This window comes from Staurois parvus, unplaced genomic scaffold, assembly GCF_062004578.1.
Source record: "Staurois parvus isolate SC_StPar_1 unplaced genomic scaffold, SC_StPar_1.0 ptg000090l, whole genome shotgun sequence".
NCBI classification, from domain to species: domain Eukaryota; kingdom Metazoa; phylum Chordata; class Amphibia; order Anura; family Ranidae; genus Staurois; species Staurois parvus.
This window is the reverse complement of record NW_028317886.1, coordinates 20,219,992-20,244,927: the sequence shown is the minus strand read 5'-3', so window position 1 is coordinate 20,244,927 and position 24,936 is coordinate 20,219,992. Positions and strand designations below refer to the sequence as shown.

Below are 24,936 nucleotides of genomic sequence, written 5' to 3'. Positions count from 1 at the left end.
AAGAGTACTTAGTCATTCCGCTAAAACCATTTCTGGTTATTTTCAGAGGTCTTATCCTTAAGAGCCACCATTTCCAGGATATTATGTACTGTGGCAAACCACTGCCTCACAGTCAAAGGTGACCTACTTTTCCATACATTAGGGATGCAGGTCTTAGCTGCTCAATAGCTGCTAAAGCAAATATTTCTTTATAGGAAATGGACATCGCCCACTGTACCAGACCGCCAGTCATGCAAGTCTTTTCAAAAAGTGTTAGGACTCGTTGCGGTGTGGGGTGGGAGTGTAAAAAGTGGGACAGTTGTAGCTGTTGCCAGGGGTCCATTATCAAGACCTCCTGAACTGTGGAAAAGTAAGAAAAATTGCTTCACCATTTCCGAAGTTCTTCACAGTATTGAGTTTGGTAGCTGCCCAAACCAGAAACAGTCTATCAATACGACCAGGGAGAAATGTTGGTTGAGTCAATATAGGGGTCAATGGAGAGGGATAGGTACTGCTGCTCACTGCAGTAAAATAGGTCCTATAAGCAAGCGTTTCTGAAGAGAGAGGGTAGAAAGCTGACCTGACCAAGGAAGTCCCATCAAGGGAACCAGTGAATTGTCCTGATAAGTGAAACTCATAGTTTAAATGCCCTATATTTGTGCCAGTCAATAACTTGTGTCATATGATAGGTCGTATAATATGCGTCTGAGGCTGGTAAACCGACCTCTCCCCTGTCTTTCTATCTCATTATCATGTCTCTGCTAATGTAAGGTAATTTACCCTGCCAAACTTAGCATGCAACGCATTAGGAGCAAACTGCCACAGACCCTATGAGCTGGTCTTTGTGTGCTCAATGTGTACTCTAAATGCAGTAAATGCAGTGGTTTATAGATATCTCAGATTAAGGCATATTGAGTAACCTTTCTGATCTGCAGTTTGCTGAAACACATTACCAGCTCCCTGACTGGTTTTACTTGTTGCCTGGAAGGACTCTTTGCTATAAATATTTCTGCTTTTGTGTTGGCTTTTTGTATGTTAAACTGAGGGCATCTAATGCAACTAGAGATTAATATGTGCTGATACATTTTTTCATTGCTATTTGTATGAAGATGTGTTCATTTTTAATTATAACCTTGATATTGCTTAGGAGTGGTTTAAAGGCAGACCCTACCATTCTCTTAAAGTTTGAGAAAAAAAAATTCTTCAGACCAGAGACGGGTGCAGATCTTCATCATACTTTAGTAAACCCTTAAAATGTGTAAAGTTTACATTAATTGTGCATGTCTTTGCTGCATTCAGTAAGTGTATTATATTTCTGTGGCACCCTAACATGTTTCAAGCACATCTTCCCATTTATGTTGAGAGGCTGAAACGCTCTGCCCAGTATCCCCAGGGTGAATCTAGCATTACCTATGACTAGTGTTATGAGAGAGGTATTGTGTTCACTCAAGATGTGTTGTCTATCAGATTGGAAGAGTTTGAGGGTGGTGCTTATCATTCAATGATTGAGAGTTCCTCCCTGTGCCAGGGAAGACCACTGTGAGAGATGGTCGCTTGTTACAACTGGATCCAATGTTTGTTAGGGCTGTGTTTGTACCAGTTTAAAGCTGGCCAAAGGTGGTTCAGGGTGATTGTACCCAAGTTGATTGTTGTACGACTTGGGTACAATCAGCATGTCAGATATTTTTACATGAGATTATTGCTAAGGGCCGCTAGCAATAATCACTGTGTTCCCCCAGCAGGGAAGCCCCCCCATTCGCCGGGAGAACACAATAGCTGCAATGGTTGCAAGAAAGAAAATCGCATCTGTGGCTTGTCTAAGATTCTAGACCTGACTCTACGTTTTATGAACGGAAGAATATATTTTAAACACACCATATATAAATCTTTTTTTATGCAAATAAAAGACAATGTGCATAGATTTTACAATTTTCTTTCCTTCAACCATGGGATTAACCAATCCCTCCTGTTGCACTATTATATTCTGACAGCATAAGTTTTGTGATCGTATGAAAAGATCCCAACAGGCAGATTGTACTGAACTGATCGATAGATTGGCTTCATTACAACTAGCCAGATTTCGATCTGTCTTCTAGCCTTGTCTGTAATTGGGTATTTTCTAAACAGGAATTTCTCAAAAAGGACATTCTCCAGTATCCAATAGGTATCTGTAGTGCATTCTCTTCAACGGCATCATTTTTGAATTTCACATTTTGAATTGTGCAATGATCCTTTGTTTGTTGATTGTAAATTCTAACTCTGCATGATGGAAAATTTCAGTTCGCTTTCAGACAGACTCAATTTTTATGCATTTCTTGGTATACATGTAGGTTAGCATTGACCAAATATTTCCAAAATAATATGAATGGTAGTTTTCCAAAGCCTGGTAATAGTCTTTGTGACATAATAAAGAAGTAAGCCAAGAAGTGTTCTTTCAACATTAATAGGGTCAGGTCCCCCACCTGGCATAATAAGCATATCCAAGGGGATGCTGTATTTATTGTGGTAGTGGTATCCACCATGTAGTAAGTGATTTATTTTCAATAACGCAATATTATGGTACATGTCCAGTACATGTGAACAACAGCATTCTCACAACTCCAGCAAGCAGGTAAGGAGTCAGGTTTTAGTAAATGTAATAATTTCAACGTAAGGTGCACTGAATTTTTAAATGTATATAAATCAGACATTATGTAATTTACCAATTCGGGTTGTGTTTGCTTTCTCCAACAGTGATAATAACCTACAGGAGGATCTATTTGATCAGATTCTGATTGGGAAGCTGGAATTCCCTTCTCCCTACTGGGATAACATCACCGATTCTGCTAAGGTTTGAGAGTGAAAACATTTTACATATTGATTTGGCAAACCCAGAAATAAACACATTTCAATTTGTTCAGTTAAATGAGCGCGTATGACTTGATGGATAAGAAATGACACAACTGTCTTCAGATTTTGCCAAAGTGCACATTGTTGCACAAAGACCTAATAGGTCAGTAATCCCCTCATTAGCAGTGTGGGGAAAGACCTAGGCTGCAGCTTCTGTTGCCTACATGAGGCCTGTCTGAAAATGTGATGTGACGTCTCTGACCTCGAGCAATTGAAGGTCTCCTGTTCATGAGGGGCCTGGAGAGATTAACAAGGGAAACAGCCACTGGTTTGTCATTAATCATTTTCTAATGAACTTTAAAAACCAGCACAGTGTCATCTTCCTGTGTTACCACTCGCCACATTGCCATAAACCAGGCTCTGTTGCTTTATTATGAATGTTTTAAGTAGAATAATTTTTATTGGCACAACCCAGGTAACTTTTAGAGGTTTCATCTAGGTCAAAAAATCTGCTTAATAATTATTTGAACTTCCAACAAAAATTCTGATGATGAAGTGCTCCTATTTGGGGAATTTAGAGGTCCATTTACAATTATTATAGTTTTATACAATTATAAGTATGTCTTGTGTTCTTCAGAGCTGATCAAAGTGTCTCATGTTTTCAGAATAATGTATCTGGTGTCGTAAAGCGGTGGTAAATGCTTAAAAAAAAAAAAAATCCGGCCTTACAAGTTGCATTGCATGCTAGCACATTATGAAAGACTTACTTTAAAACAAAGCCCTCCAGCAGTGCGCTGTAATTTGCACAGGAGTCACGCTCTTGGCACAGCACTGTCAGTGGACGGTACGTTTGACTATGCCAATGATTCTGAGTGCGGTCACTGGCTGCCAAGCATGCATATGCATGTTGCACAGTGCATGTTTCGGAGATATTCATTTTACCTACTGGTAAGCTTTATTATAAGCTTGCCTATAGGTAACAGTGATGAAGTAGAGTTTAGTACCGCTTTAACAAATTGCGCTATGTCAATATAACATCACTGTATTTACTATCTTTCATATCAGGAGCTGATTAGCTGTATGCTCCAAGTAAATGTGGAAGACAGGTACACCGCAGAGCAGATTCTCTCCCACCCCTGGGTGTCTGTAAGTATGGCTTTTCATCATGTACATATCATGCATCATTTCCTTAATAATCTAATAGTTGGGCGTAAACCTAATTTATAAACTCAGCATCGAAATATAGCTGTCATCAAATCATAAATGTCCTGTTTAAGTGCCGGTTCACATTGCACATCGCATGTGATTCACACAGGAATTGCACCGTATTACTGTGCAAATCACATGCAATTTCTGTACGGTGCAATTTCACACCGCATTCGCAGCAGAATCATGCAGGACCCTTTTTTTGTCCACACCAGAATCGGATTGCATGAATGTTCACAACCATGCGATCTGATTTTGTAAACCGCACTGCGCTTTGCGAACCGATTTCGGGGTGTCGTTAACATACACGCAGCATTTTGCATGAATGAGGTGCGATTTTTGATGCGGTGTGGAAATTGCACAGAAACCTGGAGGAAGAGTTTGTAATATTTTGGGTATATTGTAGGGGTGAAATAATGTAAGCAACAAATGTGAGGTGTATTCAGAGTCCTCGTGTTCATGGATGTGTGAAAATTCAATTACAAGATTTTTTTTGTACACCTATGGATGCTGATTTAGCAATTAAATAATTTGTGTAGCACATAAGGCTCAAGAGATATCAGTGAATTGTCACTCCAACTCCATATATGCATTCCTGGTGTTTTATCAAGAAAATGTTAATCGGAACCCATAGAATGCAATGGCTTTCTACTTAGCAACATTCCCTGGAGCCTTGATGTGGCAGGGACTTGTAAGATTCAAGGAGCTCTGTAGTTTTTAACCTTTTTTTTAATTCTGAATTTGGATTTTAATGGAGTATTTTATTTTGAGTAAAGATAGCACCTAAAGCAGTTGTCCAGTCTCCGCTGAAAAAAATAAAAGCAGCTACAAAAACTGTAGCTGCTGACTTTAAAAAAAACAGCCACTCATCTGTCCCACGATCCAACGGTATGTTCTCCCCGGCTGAGTTCACCGGCTGTCCTCTATCCCCGGCATCTTAAGTGTGTAACAGCTTCACAGCCGGGTGCCAACTGCGAATGCGGGAGCAGTGCTACACATTGCAAATGGTCCCACAGTCTTCTGGGACCTGTCACATGTCCCAAAAGACTGTGGGAAGGGGGGAGGAGAACTTCTGCTTCCGATCACCTAGCCCAATGGTGGGCAACCTTTTTTTTCAACTGAGCCAAATCTCGCCAAAACCACGACTGAAATTTATTTTGAGAGCCACATTTTTAAAACTGAAAATACATCCCCATATAGTAATTCATCCCCCATATAGTAATTCATCCCCCATATAGTAATTCATCCCCCATATAGTAATTCATCCCCCATAGTAATTCATCCCCCATAGTAATTCATCCCCCATATAGTAATTCATCCCCCATAGTAATTCATCCCCCATATAGTAATTCATCCCCCATATAGTAATTCATCCCCCATAGTAATTCATCCCCCATAGTAATTCATCCCCCATATAGTAATTCATCCCCCATATAGTAATTTATCCCCCATATAGTAATTCATCCCCCATAGTAATTCATCCCCCATATAGTAATTCATCCCCCATATAGTAATTCATCCCCCATATAGTAATTCATCCCCCATATAGTAATTCATCCCCCATATAGTAATTCATCCCCCATAGTAATTCATCCCCCATATAGTAATTCATCCCCCCTATAGTAATTCATCCCCCCTATAGTAATTCATCCCCCTATAGTAATTCATTCCCCATATTGTGTCAATTCACTTACCTTTGCTCCGCGCGTTCCTCTCGCCGTGTTCCCGCGCCGTTCCGGTCTTCAGGGCGGACTGTGAGAGGAGTTCGTCACGCTGCCCCGCCTACATCCTGACAACCAATGTTTGCCACGCTCCGCGGGCTGGATTAAAAGGTCCGCCAGGCCGTAGTTTGCCCATTGCTGGGCTAGCTGCAGAGTTCTGACTTTTGGGGCGGCCGCCCGAGAGGAGGGAGGGGAGCGGGCGCCTGGCACACAGAAGAGCCGCATTAAAGTGTGTAAAGAGCCGCATGTGGCTCGCGAGCCGCGGCTTGCCGACCACTGGCCTAGCCAGTTGGAGTAGGCGTGGGAGCTGGTACCTGTCTTAGATTCCAGTTCTTCATGGGGAGAGGGGGACAAGTCCTTAAAGCAGAACTTCCCCTTATGGGTGGAGCTCCACTTTAAGTCCAACTCTGTTAACAGCCACTCATCCAGTGATCCCTTTGCCCTCTGGAAGCTCTCCTCAGTGTACTTTTTTAATACTAATATTTTTCAAAAGTCTTCAGGCCAGTCTCATGACTCACAGGGTCCTTTTCATGTTTGGATCTTCTCCCTGTGGTTAGTGAGCCTCAGTGATGCATGCTCCACTCTGACATGAAGCATGATCATAGTGGAAGTGCAGAGCACCGTGATGACCCCCCCCCCTCGTGCTCAAAGTATGTCCTCAGTTATATTGGTGCTCTGAGCAGAGAGCAGTGACTGTCAGTCACCACTCTGTGCTCTTCTCACCTAGTGCTCATTGGAGTGCTGGGCTGTGGAGGGAGCAGAAGTGGCTAGCTCAGACTCTCAGCAGATCGCTGGAAGGTTGAGCCAGATGCCAGTCCAGGCTTCTGGGTGGATCCCAACCATATGGTCACGATGCTACCCCAGCCTGGACCAGTTCTGTGAAGTCCCCTGACAGCAGGCTTTAGCGGGTCACAGAAGTGCAGAACAAACTGCACTCCTGTGATCCACAGGAGAACAGCCAAATGAGCTTTAGCTGCACTGCTCCTTTAATACAACTTTGTCTCTAGAGTGAAGTACCAATTATATATGTTCAAGTAAAGATAAAAGTGAATATTTAGTTCCTCAGAGCAGAGATGAGAATTGCAGCCAGAGCTTAATTTTTAATTTAAACCCCTGCTGGGGAACTATTTAAAAATAATTGACAAAAGTTGAACTTAAAGCTTGTTTTTTTTAGATTATGCTAAATAAATATGGATTGCTGTCAAAAACACTCATATTTGAAGCTCAGGAACACCTCAGTCAAATGTTGTAAATTGAAGCAACACTAAAGTCAATCATTATTCTCCAGAAATAATCCATACACTTTCCACTATTTATTAGCCCTGTAATCTGTTTTTGATTAAATTGTTTCTTACTGTTTTTTTCTTTCTTGTAACATCCCTGCTGAGCTGCCAAATCTCTTCTTTTCCCTCTCACTTCCTTTTATTTGAAACGATCACAGCAGGTTAGTTGTGATCATGTTCACTGCTCTATGGACAATATGATTTCCATGGTCCATAGTCCATCCTGGGAGTGATCAGGAGAGGGTGGCTATGTTCCTATAAACAGTGGGACCATGGAGAACAAATGTAGCCATCCTGTATTAGGAAGTCAGATCACAGCAGCAAAGAAAAGGAAATCAGAGGTTTGAAGGTGGTTGAGAGCAATTGAAGGTACTTTTGAGTTAAAAATACATACTTGAATAGAATTTTTTTTTTAATGAGTATAGTGTTACTTTAATCTTCATCACTTCCAGCATTCTGCAGTTAAATTCCAGGTCAGGTTAAGTAGTATCATAGAAATTCCATCAAGATCTGCCAAATTGCATCCATTTTCTATCCCTCTCAAGTGCTGGACCCTCTGCTGTTCCTGGTAATGAAGCTGAGACTGATGCTATGTGTTTATAAAATGCCATATGTCATTAAAATATGTCCTTTATTTTTTTCAGGATGATGCCTCACAGGGGAATAACATGCAGGCAGAAGTAACTGGTAAATTAAAACAGCATTTTAACTCGGTGCCTAAGGGGAACAACACCACAGCTGCAGTGTCTGTGATCATGGTAAGTGTTGTCTATTGCTTACAATTATATCAGACTTGCTCGTAATGCATTTTTATATTGTAAGGTGTTGCCATATTTTCTTTATGTGGGCTTTATAAAGGAAAAGATAGCATTAATGCATCTTTAATTGCTTAATTTGGATTCATATAAAAAGAACATAATTCCAGTAAGCATTATAAGAATCACTTTGAAAAATGGAATCTTATGTGTTAATGGCTTGCACACAACAGTGTTATTTAACCCTACAATAAAGATCTCTAGTCCCCCTGCCCCACCCCTAAACATTGTGTTTAGTATGAAAACATGCTCCTCCCATTAAAATCAGTATCTATTTTAAAGATAATTTAAAGCAGAAGTACTGTGAAGTACAGGAGTGTAGTTCGTTCTGCACTCCTGTGACCTGTTTTCAGCTGCCAGTGGGCTGAAACCCGCTATTGGCTGACGGCACTCAGCTGGTCCAGGCTGGGGAAAGATCCTGACTTTAAAGTTGGGATTCGCCCTAGAGTCTGGCGCAGCACCTGGCTCATTTTCACAGTGATTCGCTGAGAGCCTGAACCAGCCACTCCCTCTCCCACCACAGCCCTGTGCTCCAGGGAGCACAGAAGGAAGGGGGGGCAGAACAGACAGTGGAGATTGACAATCTCTGCTCAGAGCGGCTGTGAGAACTCAGCGGTCATGTGAAAGTCGAGGTCTCACACTTACAGCCGGCGGGGAACAGATGCAGCATCAGACCAATGCTGTATCCACCTAGGTAAGTATGATTTTTAAGGAAGAAGTTTGAGTGCAGTAAAAAAAAAAGGAAAAATATTATATCCACAAAAAATGAGGCTGCAGTACATATCCTTTAATTACATCATATTTTTGCATCCTTTTATTACCAAAGCCCAGTTGTACTCTCCAGTTTTATAGGTTAAGCAGGGAGCAAGAGACATTAATTCTCTATATGTCTTTTTTTTTATTTATTTATTTTTTTTTATCAGAGCTCCAATAAAGCCTCCTTTCCCTTGCAAAATGCTGGGCTCTATATGAGAGCAGTGGTACATCAACACCCTTTCCAGCTACTCAGTCACAACTGCTGTTCTCCAACCAGTATGGAGTGGAAACATTGCTGATTTGTGCACAGCAGTTATGATTGTGTAGGGGAACCGCTGGAGGTAGGGAACTATTTGCCCCCATTATAAGAAATGATTGCCCCCATTCCAATTGTAGACAAGTTTCAGGGATTCTACTCTACTGTTCCCAAGGCAAATGGAGGCATTTGTGCCAGTCTGAACATGAAAATGCTCAACCAGTTCTTCTAGATTCAAAAGCTCCTCATGAAACCAGTCGGGTAAGTAATTGCCTTTCTTCAGCAGGGGGATCTTCTGGCCTCAGAGGACATCAGGGATGCCTACTTGCACATCGCCATTTCTCTGCCTCATCAACACTACCTGAATTTTGCTATGGGCATGCAACATTTGTAGCTTGTTGCCCTTCCCTTTGGCCTGTCCACAGCACCTTGGGTCTTCACCAGGGTGCTGGCTCCTGTACTCTCTCAGATTCGCTTTCAGGGTATTCACTTCATGGGATATCTGAATGGTCTCTTGCTGTAGGACTGGTCAGTCTAGGTTCTGGCAGTAAATGTCCAGTGGATGGTGCAGCCTTTGCAGAACATGAGATAGGACCTCCGTTTCAGTCAATGCTGGAGTTGACTCCCAGCTTGGAGTGTCTGGGCATGATCTTGGATACGGCCCTGTTCTGGGTCTTTCTTCTTCAAGACATGCTCCTGTTTTCCACTTGCATGCTTGGACCCTTCACTCCAAGAGCCACCCCTATTTTTGCTTTTACATGAGAGTTTTAGGTCTGATGGTAGCCTCATTCAAGGCAGTCCTGTATGCTCAGTTTCACTCCAGACAACTACAACTGAGAATTCTCGATGTGTAGAACAAATAGACTCTGGATAGTTTCTGGTTCAACCCCTAGGTCAGACTAGTTGTACAAAACTCTTCCTGGCATGGTGGATTTACAATCCAGTGCTGGTGTCAAGAAAATGCTCTATTCCAATGATTTGGAAGGTTCTTACTAGAGATGAGCGAATCGAACTTGGCGAAGTGGAATTTGTTTCGAATATTAGGAAAATTTCGATTCGCGGCGAATCCGAAAATTAGCAGACTTCGGACGCGCGAATCGAAATTTTTCCAAAAATGGCAGCGACATGTGCGGCGACGGAGCGGGGATCTGTGGGAAGGCGCACAGACAAGGCGTGCTGACCCATAATGCATTCATTCATGACATGTGATCGCATTAGCCAATCAGCAGCCAGCCAGCCAGCCAGCACTGTGTAATGGTCGAGCTATAAATTGCGGCCATTTTAGAATTCTCCATTAGCCTCCAGTCATTCAAGAGAGACAGACCACCTGTCTGTATTGAGGGACAGAGTTAGGGCCACAGAATCGTTACTTAGGGACACAGAACCGTTACTTAGGGACACAGAACCGTTACTTAGGGACACACAATCGTTACTTAGGGACACAGAACCGTTACTTAGGGACACAGAACCGTTACTTAGGGACACAGAACCGTTACTTAGGGACACAGAACCGTTACTCAGGGACAGACACAGAATTGTTACTCAGGGACAGACACAGAATTGTTACTCAGGGACAGACACAGAATTGTTACTCAGGGACAGACACAGAATTGTTACTGAGGGACACAGAATTGTTACTGAGGGACACAGAATTGTTACTGAGGGACACAGAATTGTTACTCAGGGACAGACACAGAATTGTTACTCAGGGACAGACACGGAATTGTTACTGAGGGACAGACACGGAATTGTTACTGAGGGACAGACACGGAATTGTTACTGAGGGACAGACACGGAATTGTTACTGAGGGACAGACACGGAATTGTTACTGAGGGACAGACACGGAATTGTTACTGAGGGACAGACACGGAATTGTTACTGAGGGACAGACACGGAATTGTTACTGAGGGACAGACACGGAATTGTTACTGAGGGACAGACACGGAATTGTTACTGAGGGACAGACACGGAATTGTTACTGAGGGACACGGAATTGTTACTGAGGGACACGGAATTGTTACTGAGGGACACAGAATTGTTACTGAGGGACACAGACACGTTACTGAGGGACACAGAATTGTTACTGAGGGACACAGAATTGTTACTCAGGGACAGACAAATTGTTACTGAGGGACACAGAATTGTTACTCAGGGACACAGAATTGTTACTCAGGGACAGACACAGAATTGTTACTGAGGGACACAGAATTGTTACTGAGGGACACAGAATTGTTACTGAGGGACACAGAATTGTTACTGAGGGACAGACACAGAATTGTTACTGAGGGACACAGAATTGTTACTGAGGGACACAGAATTGTTACTGAGGGACACAGAATTGTTACTGAGGGACACAGAATTGTTACTCAGGGACAGACACAGAATTGTTACTCAGGGACACAGAATTGTTACTGAGGGACACAGAATTGTTACTGAGGGACACAGAATTGTTACTGAGGGACAGACACAGAATTGTTACTGAGGGACAGACACAGAATTGTTACTGAGGGACAGACACAGAATTGTTACTGAGGGACACAGAATTGTTACTGAGGGACACAGAATTGTTACTGAGGGACACAGAATTGTTACTCAGGGACAGACACAGAATTGTTACTGAGGGACACAGAATTGTTACTGAGGGACACAGAATTGTTACTGAGGGACACAGAATTGTTACTCAGGGACACAGAATTGTTACTCAGGGACACAGAATTGTTACTGAGGGACACAGAATTGTTACTCAGGGACACAGAATTGTTACTCAGGGACAGACACAGAATTGTTACTGAGGGACACAGAATTGTTACTGAGGGACACAGAATTGTTACTGAGGGACACAGAATTGTTACTGAGGGACACAGAATTGTTACTCAGGGACAGACACAGAATTGTTACTGAGGGACACAGAATTGTTACTGAGGGACACAGAATTGTTACTGAGGGACACAGAATTGTTACTGAGGGACACAGAATTGTTACTCAGGGACACAGAATTGTTACTGAGGGACACAGAATCGTTGAATTAAAGAGTATGTCAGACAACACGCAGAGGAGTGGCAGAGGAGGCAATGTTTTAGGAGCGAGCAGACTTGGCAGCAGAGGAAGGGGTCGAGGCAGCACTAGTCGCAGCCAGAGGCCAGTGCTCCCGGTGTCATCCAGCGGTCGTGTCTCCACCGACAACCCTGCCGTCATCGATTGGTTGGCTCGGTGCCATCTGCCATGTGCCACTTTCAGGTCTCCTCACACTGCTGGTGTGTTCCATTTTGTCATAGGGTGCTGGGAGATTACGGGCCTCCCATTGCTGCTGCCAGGCCCGTAATCTGCCATGGGCCCCCGTACCGCCTCCTCATGCTGCTGCCAGGTCCAGAGTGTCTTCATGGGTCCCTGTACGGCCTCCCATTGCTGCTGTCTCCATCGCCACACTCTGCCATGTGCCACTTTCAGGTCTCCTCACACTGCTGGTGGGTTCCATTTTGTCATAGGGTGCTGGCAGATTACGGGCCTCCCATTGCTGCTGCCAGGCCCGTAATCTGCCATGGGCCCCCGTACCGCCTCCTCATGCTGCTGCCAGGTCCAGAGTGTCTCATGGGTCCCTGTATGGCCTCCCATTGCTGCTGTCTCCATCGCCACACTCTGCCATGTGCCACTTTCAGGTCTCCTCACACTTCTGGTGTGTTCCATTTTGTCATCGGGTGCTGGCAGATTACGGGCCTCCCATTGCTGCTGCCAGGCCCGTAATCTGCCATGGGCCCCCGTACCGCCTCCTCATGCTGCTGCCAGGTCCAGAGTCTCTCATGGGTCCCTGTACGGCCTCCCATTGCTGCTGTCTCCATCGCCACACTCTGCCATGTGCCACTTTCAGGTCTCCTCACACTGCTGGTGGGTTCCATTTTGTCATAGGGTGCTGGCAGATTACGGGCCTCCCATTGCTGCTGCCAGGCCCGTAATCTGCCATGGGCCCCTGTACCGCCTCCTCATGCTGCTGCCAGGTCCAGAGTCTCTCATGGGTCCCTGTACGGCCTCCCATTGCTGCTGTCTCCATCGCCACACTCTGCCATGTGCCACTTTCAGGTCTCCTCACACTGCTGGTGTGTTCCATTTTGTCATAGGGTGCTGGCAGATTACGGGCCTCCCATTGCTGCTGCCAGGCCCGTAATCTGCCATGGGCCCCCGTACCGCCTCCTCATGCTGCTGCCAGGTCCAGAGTCTCTCATGGGTCCCTGTACGGCCTCCCATTGCTGCTGTCTCCATCGCCACACTCTGCCATGTGCCACTTTTAGGTCTCCTCACACTGCTGGTGGGTTCCATTTTGTCATAGGGTGCTGGCAGATTACGGGCCTCCCATTGCTGCTGCCAGGCCCGTAATCTGCCATGGGCCCCTGTACCGCCTCCTCATGCTGCTGCCAGGTCCAGAGTCTCTCATGGGTCCCTGTACGGCCTCCCATTGCTGCTGTCTCCATCGCCACACTCTGCCATGTGCCACTTTCAGGTCTCCTCACACTGCTGGTGGGTTCCATTTTGTCATAGGGTGCTGGCAGATTACGGGCCTCCCATTGCTGCTGCCAGGCCCGTAATCTGCCATGGGCCCCCGTACCGCCTCCTCATGCTGCTGCCAGGTCCAGAGTGTCTCATGGGTCCCTGTACGGCCTCCCATTGCTGCTGTCTCCATCGCCACACTCTGCCATGTGCCACTTTCAAGTCTCCTCACACTGCTGGTGGGTTCCATTTTGTCATAGGGTGCTGGCAGATTACGGGCCTCCCATTGCTGCTGCCAGGCCCGTAATCTGCCATGGGCCCCTGTACCGCCTCCTCATGCTGCTGCCAGGTCCAGAGTCTCTCATGGGTCCCTGTACGGCCTCCCATTGCTGCTGTCTCCATCGCCACACTCTGGCATGTGCCACTTTCAGGTCTCCTCACACTGCTGGTGGGTTCCATTTTGTCATAGGGTGCTGGCAGATTACGGGCCTCCCATTGCTGCTGCCAGGCCCGTAATCTGCCATGGGCCCCCGTACCGCCTCCACATGCTGCTGCCAGGTCCAGAGTCTCTCATGGGTCCCTGTACGGCCTCCCATTGCTGCTGTCTCCATCGCCACACTCTGCCATGTGCCACTTTCAGGTCTCCTCACACTGCTGGTGGGTTCCATTTTGTCATAGGGTGCTGGCAGATTACGGGCCTCCCATTGCTGCTGCCAGGCCCGTAATCTGCCATGGGCCCCCATACCGCCTCCTCATGCTGCTGCCAGGTCCAGAGTCTCTCATGGGTCCCTGTACGGCCTCCCATTGCTGCTGTCTCCATCGCCACACTCTGCCATGTGCCACTTTCATGTCTCCTCACACTGCTGGTGTGTTCCATTTTGTCATAGGGTGCTGGCAGATTACGGGCCTCCCATTGCTGCTGCCAGGCCCGTAATCTGCCATGGGCCCCCGTACCGCCTCCTCATGCTGCTGCCAGGTCCAGAGTCTCTCATGGGTCCCTGTACGGCCTCCCATTGCTGCTGTCTCCATTGCCACACTCTGCCATGTGCCACTTTCAGGTCTCCTCACACTGCTGGTGTGTTCCATTTTGTCATAGGGTGCTGGCAGATTACGGGCCTCCCATTGCTGCTGCCAGGCCCGTAATCTGCCATGGGCCCCTGTACCGCCTCCTCATGCTGCTGCCAGGTCCAGAGTCTCTCATGGGTCCCTGTACGGCCTCCCATTGCTGCTGTCTCCATCGCCACACTCTGCCATGTGCCACTTTCAGGTCTCCTCACACTGCTGGTGTGTTCCATTTTGTCATAGGGTGCTGGCAGATTACGGGCCTCCCATTGCTGCTGCCAGGCCCGTAATCTGCCATGGGCCCCCGTACCGCCTCCTCATGCTGCTGCCAGGTCCAGAGTCTCTCATGGGTCCCTGTACGGCCTCCCATTGCTGCTGTCTCCATCGCCACACTCTGCCATGTGCCACTTTCAGGTCTCCTCACACTGCTGGTGGGTTCCATTTTGTCATAGGGTGCTGTATGGCCTCCCATTGCTGCTGCCTCCACCGCCACACTGTGGCTCCACACTCTGGTTTTGGCCCCGTGACTGCCCAAATGAGTGAAGTGTGCGGTGATTCTAAGATCGACGGCACTCATCTGCATGTCATACTGACTGACAGTATTATTTCTCTTCCCCAGCAGACTCCAAGGGCATTTAAATTAAAGGTACAGTGTTCTGCACTAATATAAAGGCTCTCTGAAGCCTAGAAACACCCTTTTTATAAGTTAAATTCGCAGCGAATATATTCGCATCGAATCGAATTTATTCCTCGAATTCGCCGAATCAGCCGAATCGAATTTTTGAATACTTCGCTCATCTCTAGTTCTCACAATGGATGTCAGCCTGTCAGACTGGGAAGGAGCACTGGATATCATCTTTGCACAGAGGACCAGGTTAATAGAGGACACCCAGCTTCTACTCAATATCCTGGAGCTCAGGGCACATTTTTTGTCCCTTCAATGTGGGACCCCTACCGCTCGGCTAGGATATTCTGTCCTAGAAAGTACTCCGTAGGATGAATCCTTCTTTTTCATATGCTGTATTACTTGCCTCTCTCCTTAAAGAAATCCATTGTGCAGGGTGTCTCCCACATTGCTCCCCCTGTACATTCCTCAGTGTCTCTGGGATCTTAACCTGGTTACTTCAGCCTTGCAGAAGCCCAGCTTGGAACCTACTGGGTATTCCTTTTGATAACCTACTCCTGGTGGTGCCCAGGGGTAAGGTTGTCTTGAGGCTTTCAGGCTCCTTTCTTTTCAAGATGTTTTCCTCCATCTTACTTAATATGGGTATTGTTTCTCCTTCCTTTTGTCTGGCTCACTTTATAAATCTCTTTGTCTAATCCCATAGCGGATGTCTCTCATTCCACCATTGCTAGATGAACTAGAAGAATCCTCATTCAAACCTATAAGCTTGATTTGGTTCCACCTTTCCCCGTTAATGTACATTACATAGGATCTGTAATTCTCGCTTGGGCTTCACAGCATCAGACATCTCTTTCCCAGATTTGCAAAACTGTCATTCATGCCATTCATTGGATGCTATTTTGTTGAACTCTGTGATTGGTCACAGTGATCACATGGTACAGACAGGGTCAATCACAGCCCATCTGTACAATGTGATTAGTTGTGGACAATCACAGCTATTTACAATAATAAACACTGAATGAATAGATTTCATTCAGAAAAAAATGGTTGTTTATAACAGTAAAATGTTCTGATTGGTCACAGCAATCACACGGTACCGGCAGCAGGCCAGTACAGAGATTTGTGATCTGCTTTGTCCACTGGACACAGCGGGTGACAGATCGTGCCTCAGGGTCATTCTGGGAAGGACGTCATATGATGTTCACCCAGATTGGCGAATGTCCAGCCCGGCCATCACTTTCCTATAGGCCTGGTGGGAAGGTGTTAAACTAAAGTCCTGTGTCCTGTACTGTACTGCAAGAAAAAGATTTTACAGGTAAAACCTATTTTCTTCACTTGCAGTGTGCCTTTGAATTTGCTAATTTGAGTTTTTCAGGAAGAGTCCTTTCCTCCTTGAACATTTAAGCCTTTTCTGGGGGTGTTTTATTACAAGCTGTGCTTTTCAAGCTCTTCTGTCCTTCCGTCTTTCCCCTGTAGTTGCCAGGGGAAAAGCAAAGCAGAATACTTTAGTGTCAATTACGTGACACCTCTTAGTCTGCTCAGACTGTCAACATCACATCCAAGATGGGGGTGCCATGCATCAATCTTGGGGTTTCTGGATATCTACACAGGGGGGCTTTTACAAGTAAATAACATTAGTAAAATCTGGTAAATGCACATATAATCTTATAGGAAGATTTTTGTGAAAACAAAAATTACCTGCATTAAGGTAAAAAGACATTTTGCCATTTGCTGTGACCTCTCCCCCACCTGCCCTCCAAATACTTACCCGAGTCCTGTATCGATCTAGCGCATTGCCCATCTACAGGTCTTCTCTCCTCTCTAACAGCTCTCACAAGCTTCGCTGAGAGTAGCGGAAGCTATTGGCTTCTGCTGCTGTCAGTCAAATCCTGTGAGCAGAGAATGATGTGTGGGGCGGAGCCACACTGTGTCTATCAATGGGCACACATGGCTCAGGTTTGAGCCTGGAAAAGAATAGCCAAGATGTTGGTTGGGGACCCCAGCAGAGGAGGTTCGGGCTGTTTTATTTAATACTACTGCACAGAACAGGTGAGTATAACATGTTTATTATTTAATAAAAATATCCTAATAAAAACATGTAATATTATTGTTATTATTATTAATAATATATATATTGTTAAAAGAAGTTAAACATGACAGGTATAAAGATGTCATCTGTTTTCAGTGCTGCCATCATTTTGAAAGAATATTTGTTAACATTCAGGTATCCTAACAACTGGGTGTGAATTAGTTGTGAAAATGGGGATTTCAGCTCAAACAACTCAAATGTACTGTATGTGTGAATATGTGCTATGAGGGTAATAAATTCCAAAAATACTTGGGGGAAGTATACTAAAGTATGATCTAGTGTATACTATAAATGCTGTATCAGACAAATAATGGACGTAAGCTTGGGGTCTTCAGACATTGTATACTGAGGTAAGGTTAGGGGGATAGGTGCACATAACAGGTGCCAATATATAGCCTGAATCAAGCTTGCAATGTCCTAATAAAATACCAGTAATTAAGTTTTTCATGTACTCTTCAGCAGCTTTCTACAATTAACCCCATAGTAGTTTGTTATAGTATATATACCTTGGCTGATCTCATGCTTCATTTAGACCAGGTTATGAAGCTACACTTAGGAAAAATGCCTATCAACATCTTATTACCCAATATGCTGAGGCTGCCTTCTATTAGACCATGTTTTGTTTATCACAATGTGAATAAATTTCTAGACACATAATTCTATTTACACCACTTATGAAGGATGCCCATACACACAAACGTTGGCTGAGATTGAACACTGAAAGATGACAGTAGGATATGTTCGAGTGCTTGATATTTCACTTTGACCCCAGATACCTGTGTTCACTTACCATATACTCAAAATCTGCTGTTGCCACACTTTTAAAGTAGATAAGGTTTCCTGATGTCACTCTACAACTTACAAAATAACATTTACATTTCATTTCACAGTTTGATTTTGACTTGTAACAAGAAGCTTCTGGCCTACATGTCTTGCATTAATGAACCAGTGGAGATGAGTGTGACGCAGAGGCCTGGTATAAAGACATAATGTACTGCGCTATAAGAATAGACATAATAAATAAAATAAGTCATGCATGTCCACTTTTATCTTGCTCAAGCCTTTTACGCTGCTCTTCACTCCTTGCTGGTGGAGGTGTTTAAATTGGCTTACAACTTTCTTTACAAATGTTTCTGATATGCCTACTAACACAAAGGACTTTTTGAAGACACTAAATGGATTTACATGAATTACAGTTAGAAAACTGGTGGTCTGATTCACTAAAGAGTAAAAATGAATTTGCATTTATCATTTTTGCTTGTTTTTTCATGCTAACTTTTTTCAGCCAATCCTGATTCAGTAAAATTGTACCACTCCTATGATGTCATAAGCATTTTTATTGTTTGTGCAAAAATATGTACACGCAAATTAAAAGGCGCTGAGTGCATATACAGTACAACTTGCACAATATGCAGTTAATTCATCATTAAAGTGTTACTAAACCCAGGACCCAGCATTCACTATATCCGGTCTACCACAGTACACACAACATGGAAGTGCAATTAGTTTAGTAAATATAAACTGCTAAATACCTTTTCTCATCAGTAGTTAGAGCAGTCTTGTGACTTCTATCACTGTCCAGCAAAGTACATGTTAAAGCTTGCAGGAGGAGTTTTATTTTTGCTCTAGGAGGATACAGAGCCCCTGACCTCTTTCTGGACAGTGCTGATTGACCCTGTGCTGATCACATGCACTCTCCCAAGGAAAAAAAACCTCTCTAGCAATACACACCAACCTGAGCATGTGCAGAGTGACTCCACATGCTATGCCTTATCAGGAGATAAGAGGGGGACACTGGAAGAAGGGGAGGATCAGAGAAGTCGGGATCAAACCACATTTTTACACAATGCAGATTAACCCCTTAGATTCCACAGTGAGTATAAAAAGCATGCTTTACTGCATATACAGACTGATTTTACTGTTGTAGGTTTAGTAACACTTTAAGGTCCAGATGTTAAAATTGGTTTTTAGTGTGAAATTGAGACAGCTCAATTTTTTGTGCTGGAAGGTAAAATTTAGCTTCGGACAAACAAGATGGTGACTTTTATGTGGCATCTTAAGAAGAGCTTTAGTGATCAGAGGGACTGGACCATTGGTAAATGTTCCCTGTTTTTCAGCACAAGGTTACTATTATAGAATATTTGGCATTAAAATCAATATAATAGATGTCAAATCATATGCTATCTTAGCTGAACAAGGTGTCAATGTTTTTATGTAAATTTTTACATGTTTTAAATGATTTTCTTTTCATGTTTATTTTTTTAAAGATTTTTTTTCTTTGTTTGGTGTTCAAGTTTTTTTTTGTTTTGTTTTTTTATTTTTATATTGCACCTAATTTGAGGAAGTGTAGAATATCCCTGCTTACTGTGACCCCCAGGAATGCTCCCTATCACTTTGAACACAAACTATATCAGCAAAGGAACATGCAGCAATGTATTGGTGTGCACAAAATGTTTTTGAGTAAATACCAAATGCATGCACAAATTTGAAAAAATGTTTTAACACATGCAAGTTTGTGCTTTACATTTTAGTCAGTCAGGCCAAATATCTTTACTTCTATAGTACAGGCAACATATATACAGAGCATTGTATCCTTTTCTTTGTTACCTTGGGCAGCACTCTTCCCATTTTCTAAATCGTTCGACTATTGCTAACTGATGACTAGTAAATGACATTAGCTCTCATCAGTAGTACATCATCAGAACCCACAGTTAGTACACATCTGATCTTTCTATATCTAAGATGTTCTAGGAAGAACATCAGTGTGGTCCTGTCACTGAGAAGGTTCAACAATACTACAGGCTGGCACTGCAGTGACTAACACTACTTGACAGCAGCAGCTTAAGGGCTCATGTACACTGCAGCTGATAAACTGACGTTCAGAAGCTTTTCTGTGTTTTTTTTCAGCAGCTCCTGAACTCTCCCTAATCCGATGAGCTGGTTTGACAGTTCTTAAATATGTAAGGGGCAGGGCCACCCAGTGACATCACCAGTGTGACTCTGCCCCATGTGACATCATCGACCTCGGCATGCTGGTCACTAACGTCACACGGCGGCAGGGTCACGTGATGGCCCCGCCCCTTACATATTTAAGAACTGTCAAACCAGCTCAGGCAGACGGCAGGGAGCGAGTGTCTGGAGCGGAGCCTTTTTTTTTTTTTTTTTTTTTTTTCAGAGCAGCATCGTGATTGACGTTGGATCTACTTTGAGGGACATTCTTTTATTTTTCTTCTTTTAATAAAGGACTTGTCAAAGAATGTCTCCTGTCTTTTTTCACACTAGAGTTTTTTTTTGTGAATGGGTAGAGTACCATGTACCCCATACTCATTCATGTGGGGGGGCTGGGATCTGGGGGGCCCCATGTGAATGAGTATGGGGTACATGGTGCTGCTACCCATTCACAAAAAAAAAGCTCTAGTGTGAAAAAAGACAGGAGATATTCTTTGACAAGTCCTTCTGGATTTTGATAAGCCCCCATAACCACAGCCCAGGGTTGTGGGGAAGAGGACCTTTTCCCCATCAACATGGGGACAAGGTGCTTTTGGGGGGGAGCCCCCTCCGCCCAAAAGCACCCCCTGATGTTGAGGGCAGGTGCCTGGTATGGTTCAGGAGGGGGGGCGCTTACTCCCTCCCCCACCTTTCCTGACCTGCCAGGCTGCATGCTCGGATAAGGGTCTGGTATGGATTTTGGGGGGGGAACCCTACACCATTTTTTTTTTTAATTTGGCGTGGGGCTTCCCCTCAAAATCCATACCAGACCCAAAGGGCTTGGTATTGATGGGGGTTTTTTAATTATTTTTTAATTGCCGGCAATTCTTTCTTTTACATTCAGCTGTCAGTGGGTAATCCTGCTGACAGCTGAAACATTACTGCATGGTTTTCACTACTAAAATACCGCATGACTTGATAAAATAACTAATGCTGTATTTTGGTAGCCTTTTTTTAGTGAATTTACTATTTTTCAGTGCATTCTGGGCATTTGGAAGGTCTCCTGAGATTATCTTTTAAAAACGCTTCTAAATGCGGCCAAACTGACATTTTTAACCTACATTTTCTAGCAGTCAGTTTCCAGCGGTCAGAAGAGTTTTCCAAATGCCCCGTGTACATGAGCCCTTACTGGTTCAAACCAGGAGCTTGCATATGGCATTGCGCCAATCCTTCAGTGACAGCAAAGTAGCAGTAAAGTGGATTCTGGTCTTATGTTGTGCAGCTCCACATGAAGGAAAAAGTCTTTAAATGGAAATGGCTTGCATCCTTTTCTTATGCTGCCAAAACCCTGTTAGAACTAGCAAGAGCATTTACGAGAAGTAAAGACATAGTTATTGTTTTATTGTATCACAAGTTACTTATACACGAGATTCATCTGCTTAAACTTATTGCAGAATTAAGGATATGTTAGAGGTTTGGTTGCACATTCTCATTTTCAAATCTGAAAGATGTGGGTATGAGAGTAGGTAGCTATGAAAGGTTCAAATTTTTCCGCTCTGTAATATTCATACATAAGAAGCCAGTCAGGTGTGCTGCAATGAAATGAACATGCTTATAGGAGGAGAGAGCAATCAGCTTAGTGTGCTGCTTCTCTTTTCACTGCGCTGTCTCGGGCTGGTGGTGTGGAGGAGATCTGTAAATAGACATTGCAGTAAAAACTGCAGCAGATAAAGATCTGCTCCCCTTCTTTGCCAGGTTAAACTGTGCTGTGTAGCAGGAATGTGTAACTTACAAGACTGGATGGACAGAAATACAAGTCCTTTGACTTGTAAAACAATGCCCATACATGTATTTTTTAGCTGTTTTCCTGGAGTTCAGCTTCAATAGCAGGCCAATTTGTAGATAATTTCATTTTAGACTACTAGGTTATATATGAGCATTTCCAAACAAGACCCTGTAGTTCTTCAAAATGGGTAGAGGTTTTGGTGTATCTCTATATAACACATTATATGTCAATTAAAAACAAATCACTATAAATCAATGTGAGTTATAATGTGCTGTGTCTAATATAGCAGGCACACTGGCAATGATGTGTGCAGTGTATTTTCAGTATTGTTTTTATTGTATTTCATGTTGTTGACTTTGCTTTTAGTAAGTCTAGTTTCTATCCCTTGCTTCTTTCCTCCATCCCTCCTGTTTCCAAACGCCTGCCTTGCTTCCCTCTGCATAGGTCCAGGACAATGGTATGTACTAACTGCATCTGCAATGCTTTATCTGCTGCACACATACATAACATTATAACCTGTACCATTGGAAAGAAGGAGAGGAAACAGTGACCAATAAACTGTCAGATAATATATTATTTATTATCAATATATGAGCATGCATGATTTATTACAATACAAGACAATGCTAGCTCAATTCAAATTTTAACTTAATGTTAAACATATAGTTTATTGAATTGCATTGGAACAATATTCTTTACAAGGCTACTGATAGTATTGAACAGCTCTGTAATGTCCACCTGCTGGAGAATATAGGAACTGCAGGTTTACCAGATGGCCATTGTAACATAGTACAGATGCACTTTTTGTACATTGTTCCTTTGAAGGTAATTAGTAGTGTTGGCATTGTTGCTCTTGTAACCCCCACTGCCCCCGCATGGATCTTTTATATGTTATGCAGAAACTTTCTTGTTGGTTTACGTTGCAATGTTTAATGCTGTGTTGTATACAAGTACATATCAGCTCTGCAACAGCATATGCAAATACATTTGTGTTCCTTTCTGTCCTGCCATGTCCACTGTCACCCTGTATAGCGAGTGTTTGTTTTCTTGGTGCACCAAACATTGTAGCATGGTATTTGTTTACTGATAGAGTCTTATCTTAAAAAAAAATGTTTGATACGTGAATATTTAAAGTAAAATTTGTAAAGTGCATAACTCCTCCAAAATTAGGATCTCATTAATATAATCCCATGTAGTCTAATGCCATCCCATGTAGTCTAATTTTAATGCTGAAGGATTGCAGATTACACAATTAGTAAAGATCAATATGTGCAAAAAAAAATAAAATACTGTCATAATATCGGTTTGAGAATTATTTGGGTCATTTAGACAAAAGATCAGCACATCCCAAATCTAGGTCTAAACAAGACCAGGAGTTTTATCATTGTTACTTCTCCTTTTCACTGCACAGTGCATGCTTATTTACACACTAATGGCTTCATTTTATGTAGTTTTTTTCCTTTTATTTATTTATTAGTATAAATGGATTATTAACTCTTGTTTTTAGAACACAGCTCTTGATAAGGAAGGGCAGAGGTTTTGCGCCAAACGCTGTGATGACAATTCCACCACTAATGTGGAGAAAGACCGCATGGTGAACAGCAACAACTGATGATCTTCACCAGGATTTGGAATCTACGAGACTGCCGTGATCAATTCAATCTGCACCGTAATGCCAAGTTTGCTGGGCAGTAGATTGCTTATCATGAGGATTTCCAATGACCAAATCCAATGGGTGATGACCACTTTATGACATGTTTGATTTTTATTTCTAAGACAAATTGTCTTGCTTCCTTTTACAGAACCTTCCATCAGTTTTCATTTCAAAACCTAGAGGACTAATTAGATTGTTGGAGTTGAGACTATTCCGTGGTCTTCTTTTGAGACTTCTTTCCATAATTAAGTAGGGCAGCTTCTAAAAGCATTAGACACTTTCAAAAACTTATTTTACCATATGGAGTAGGGTCTACTACTGATCAATGTCTACTGATTTACTAACACTAATAAGACTTTCCGAAGAGGATCTGCAGCACATTCTAGTGTCATCTGTGAAATAGCAGTATTTTGTTTTATGGCTTCATTTTGGAACCATTAACCACAAGAGAAGCAGTTTTATGTTAACCTATTTTTTCTCAGTGTTGATTTAAAATGAGAATAAAAATCCATGTATTTTTTTCTACAAACCACAAAAAAATTCATGAACAGGTTTCACCAATAAGAAAATGAGATAAGTAATTTGGCCATTTTTTCAGTGTTTTACAAATAATTTCTAGCCATCGTTCTTTCTAAAGTAAATTATTTGGATAATGGTTATTTATTTGAGCTCACTTTTTCATCTTTGACTGTTGTACTACCAACATGGACAGCTCCTGCAAGTATGTAAAATAAGTAATCAAACGACGTCTATCAATGGAATGTAAAAGTTGCTGCATGCTGCAACCAGAAACAAAAATACAACACAAAGTGCAAATAGCAAAACCAAATCATCCATTCTATTTAATAAACTTCTATAATAGCAAACAACCAGCAGGAATGTGCAGACTAGAGGCTGATCTACATTCTATAGTCATTTTGGAATGGAAGACCATAAGTAAACCCAACCATTTGCTCTTAACATCTTATTTCAATGTAGTTTTTTTTATGCTCGTACTATCTTACAGTTCTAAGGTAAAAACAATCTGCTGTCTTAAAGACAATACAAATAATTATAATTGGTGCATGGGGTTTTTTTATCTTTAATAAATTTGTGCATCAATAAAATGGGAACATATCTGTGATTACTCTTTAGTCCGAAACATATTAACCAGCCTGCAAAGATGTAGAGGACAGTGTCCCTGATATGAGGTTAGATTGCTAACAGCTCAGCCACCATGCTGCCCTTTGTTCCACAATCAGTCCATTGTTAGCTTGAAACTGAATGCACACTACATTGAACATCAAAAATGTGAAGGCATCTGTGATGAAAAAAATATGCATGTTATAGGTCTTGAAAAGTTCCATACTGATCATTATATGCAAAATGTCCACTGCAATCTTGATTAACTAGTGATAAAAATATATTTGTTCAGGGCACATCTAGCATAAATGTTTCTTAATAGATGCTAAGGTCCAGTTAGGATCT

At 43.0% G+C, this 24,936-nt stretch overlaps 1 protein-coding gene across 2 annotated transcripts in view; it reads left to right on the top strand.

The window, feature by feature from the left end:
* The window catches only part of DCLK2 (doublecortin like kinase 2), a 148,916-nt gene extending 124,341 nt beyond the window's left edge, over positions 1-24,575 (top strand). For both annotated transcript variants that reach the window (XM_089670470.1, XM_089670469.1), the window contains 4 exons: positions 2,713-2,809; positions 3,874-3,954; positions 7,663-7,776; positions 23,323-24,575. In XM_089670470.1, coding sequence (XP_089526596.1) covers positions 2,713-2,809; positions 3,874-3,954; positions 7,663-7,776; positions 23,323-23,427 — 397 coding nt within the window. In that variant the 3' untranslated portion in view covers positions 23,428-24,575. The remainder of the gene's footprint in view (positions 1-2,712; positions 2,810-3,873; positions 3,955-7,662; positions 7,777-23,322) is intronic.
* Positions 24,576-24,936: the final 361 nt, after the last annotated feature.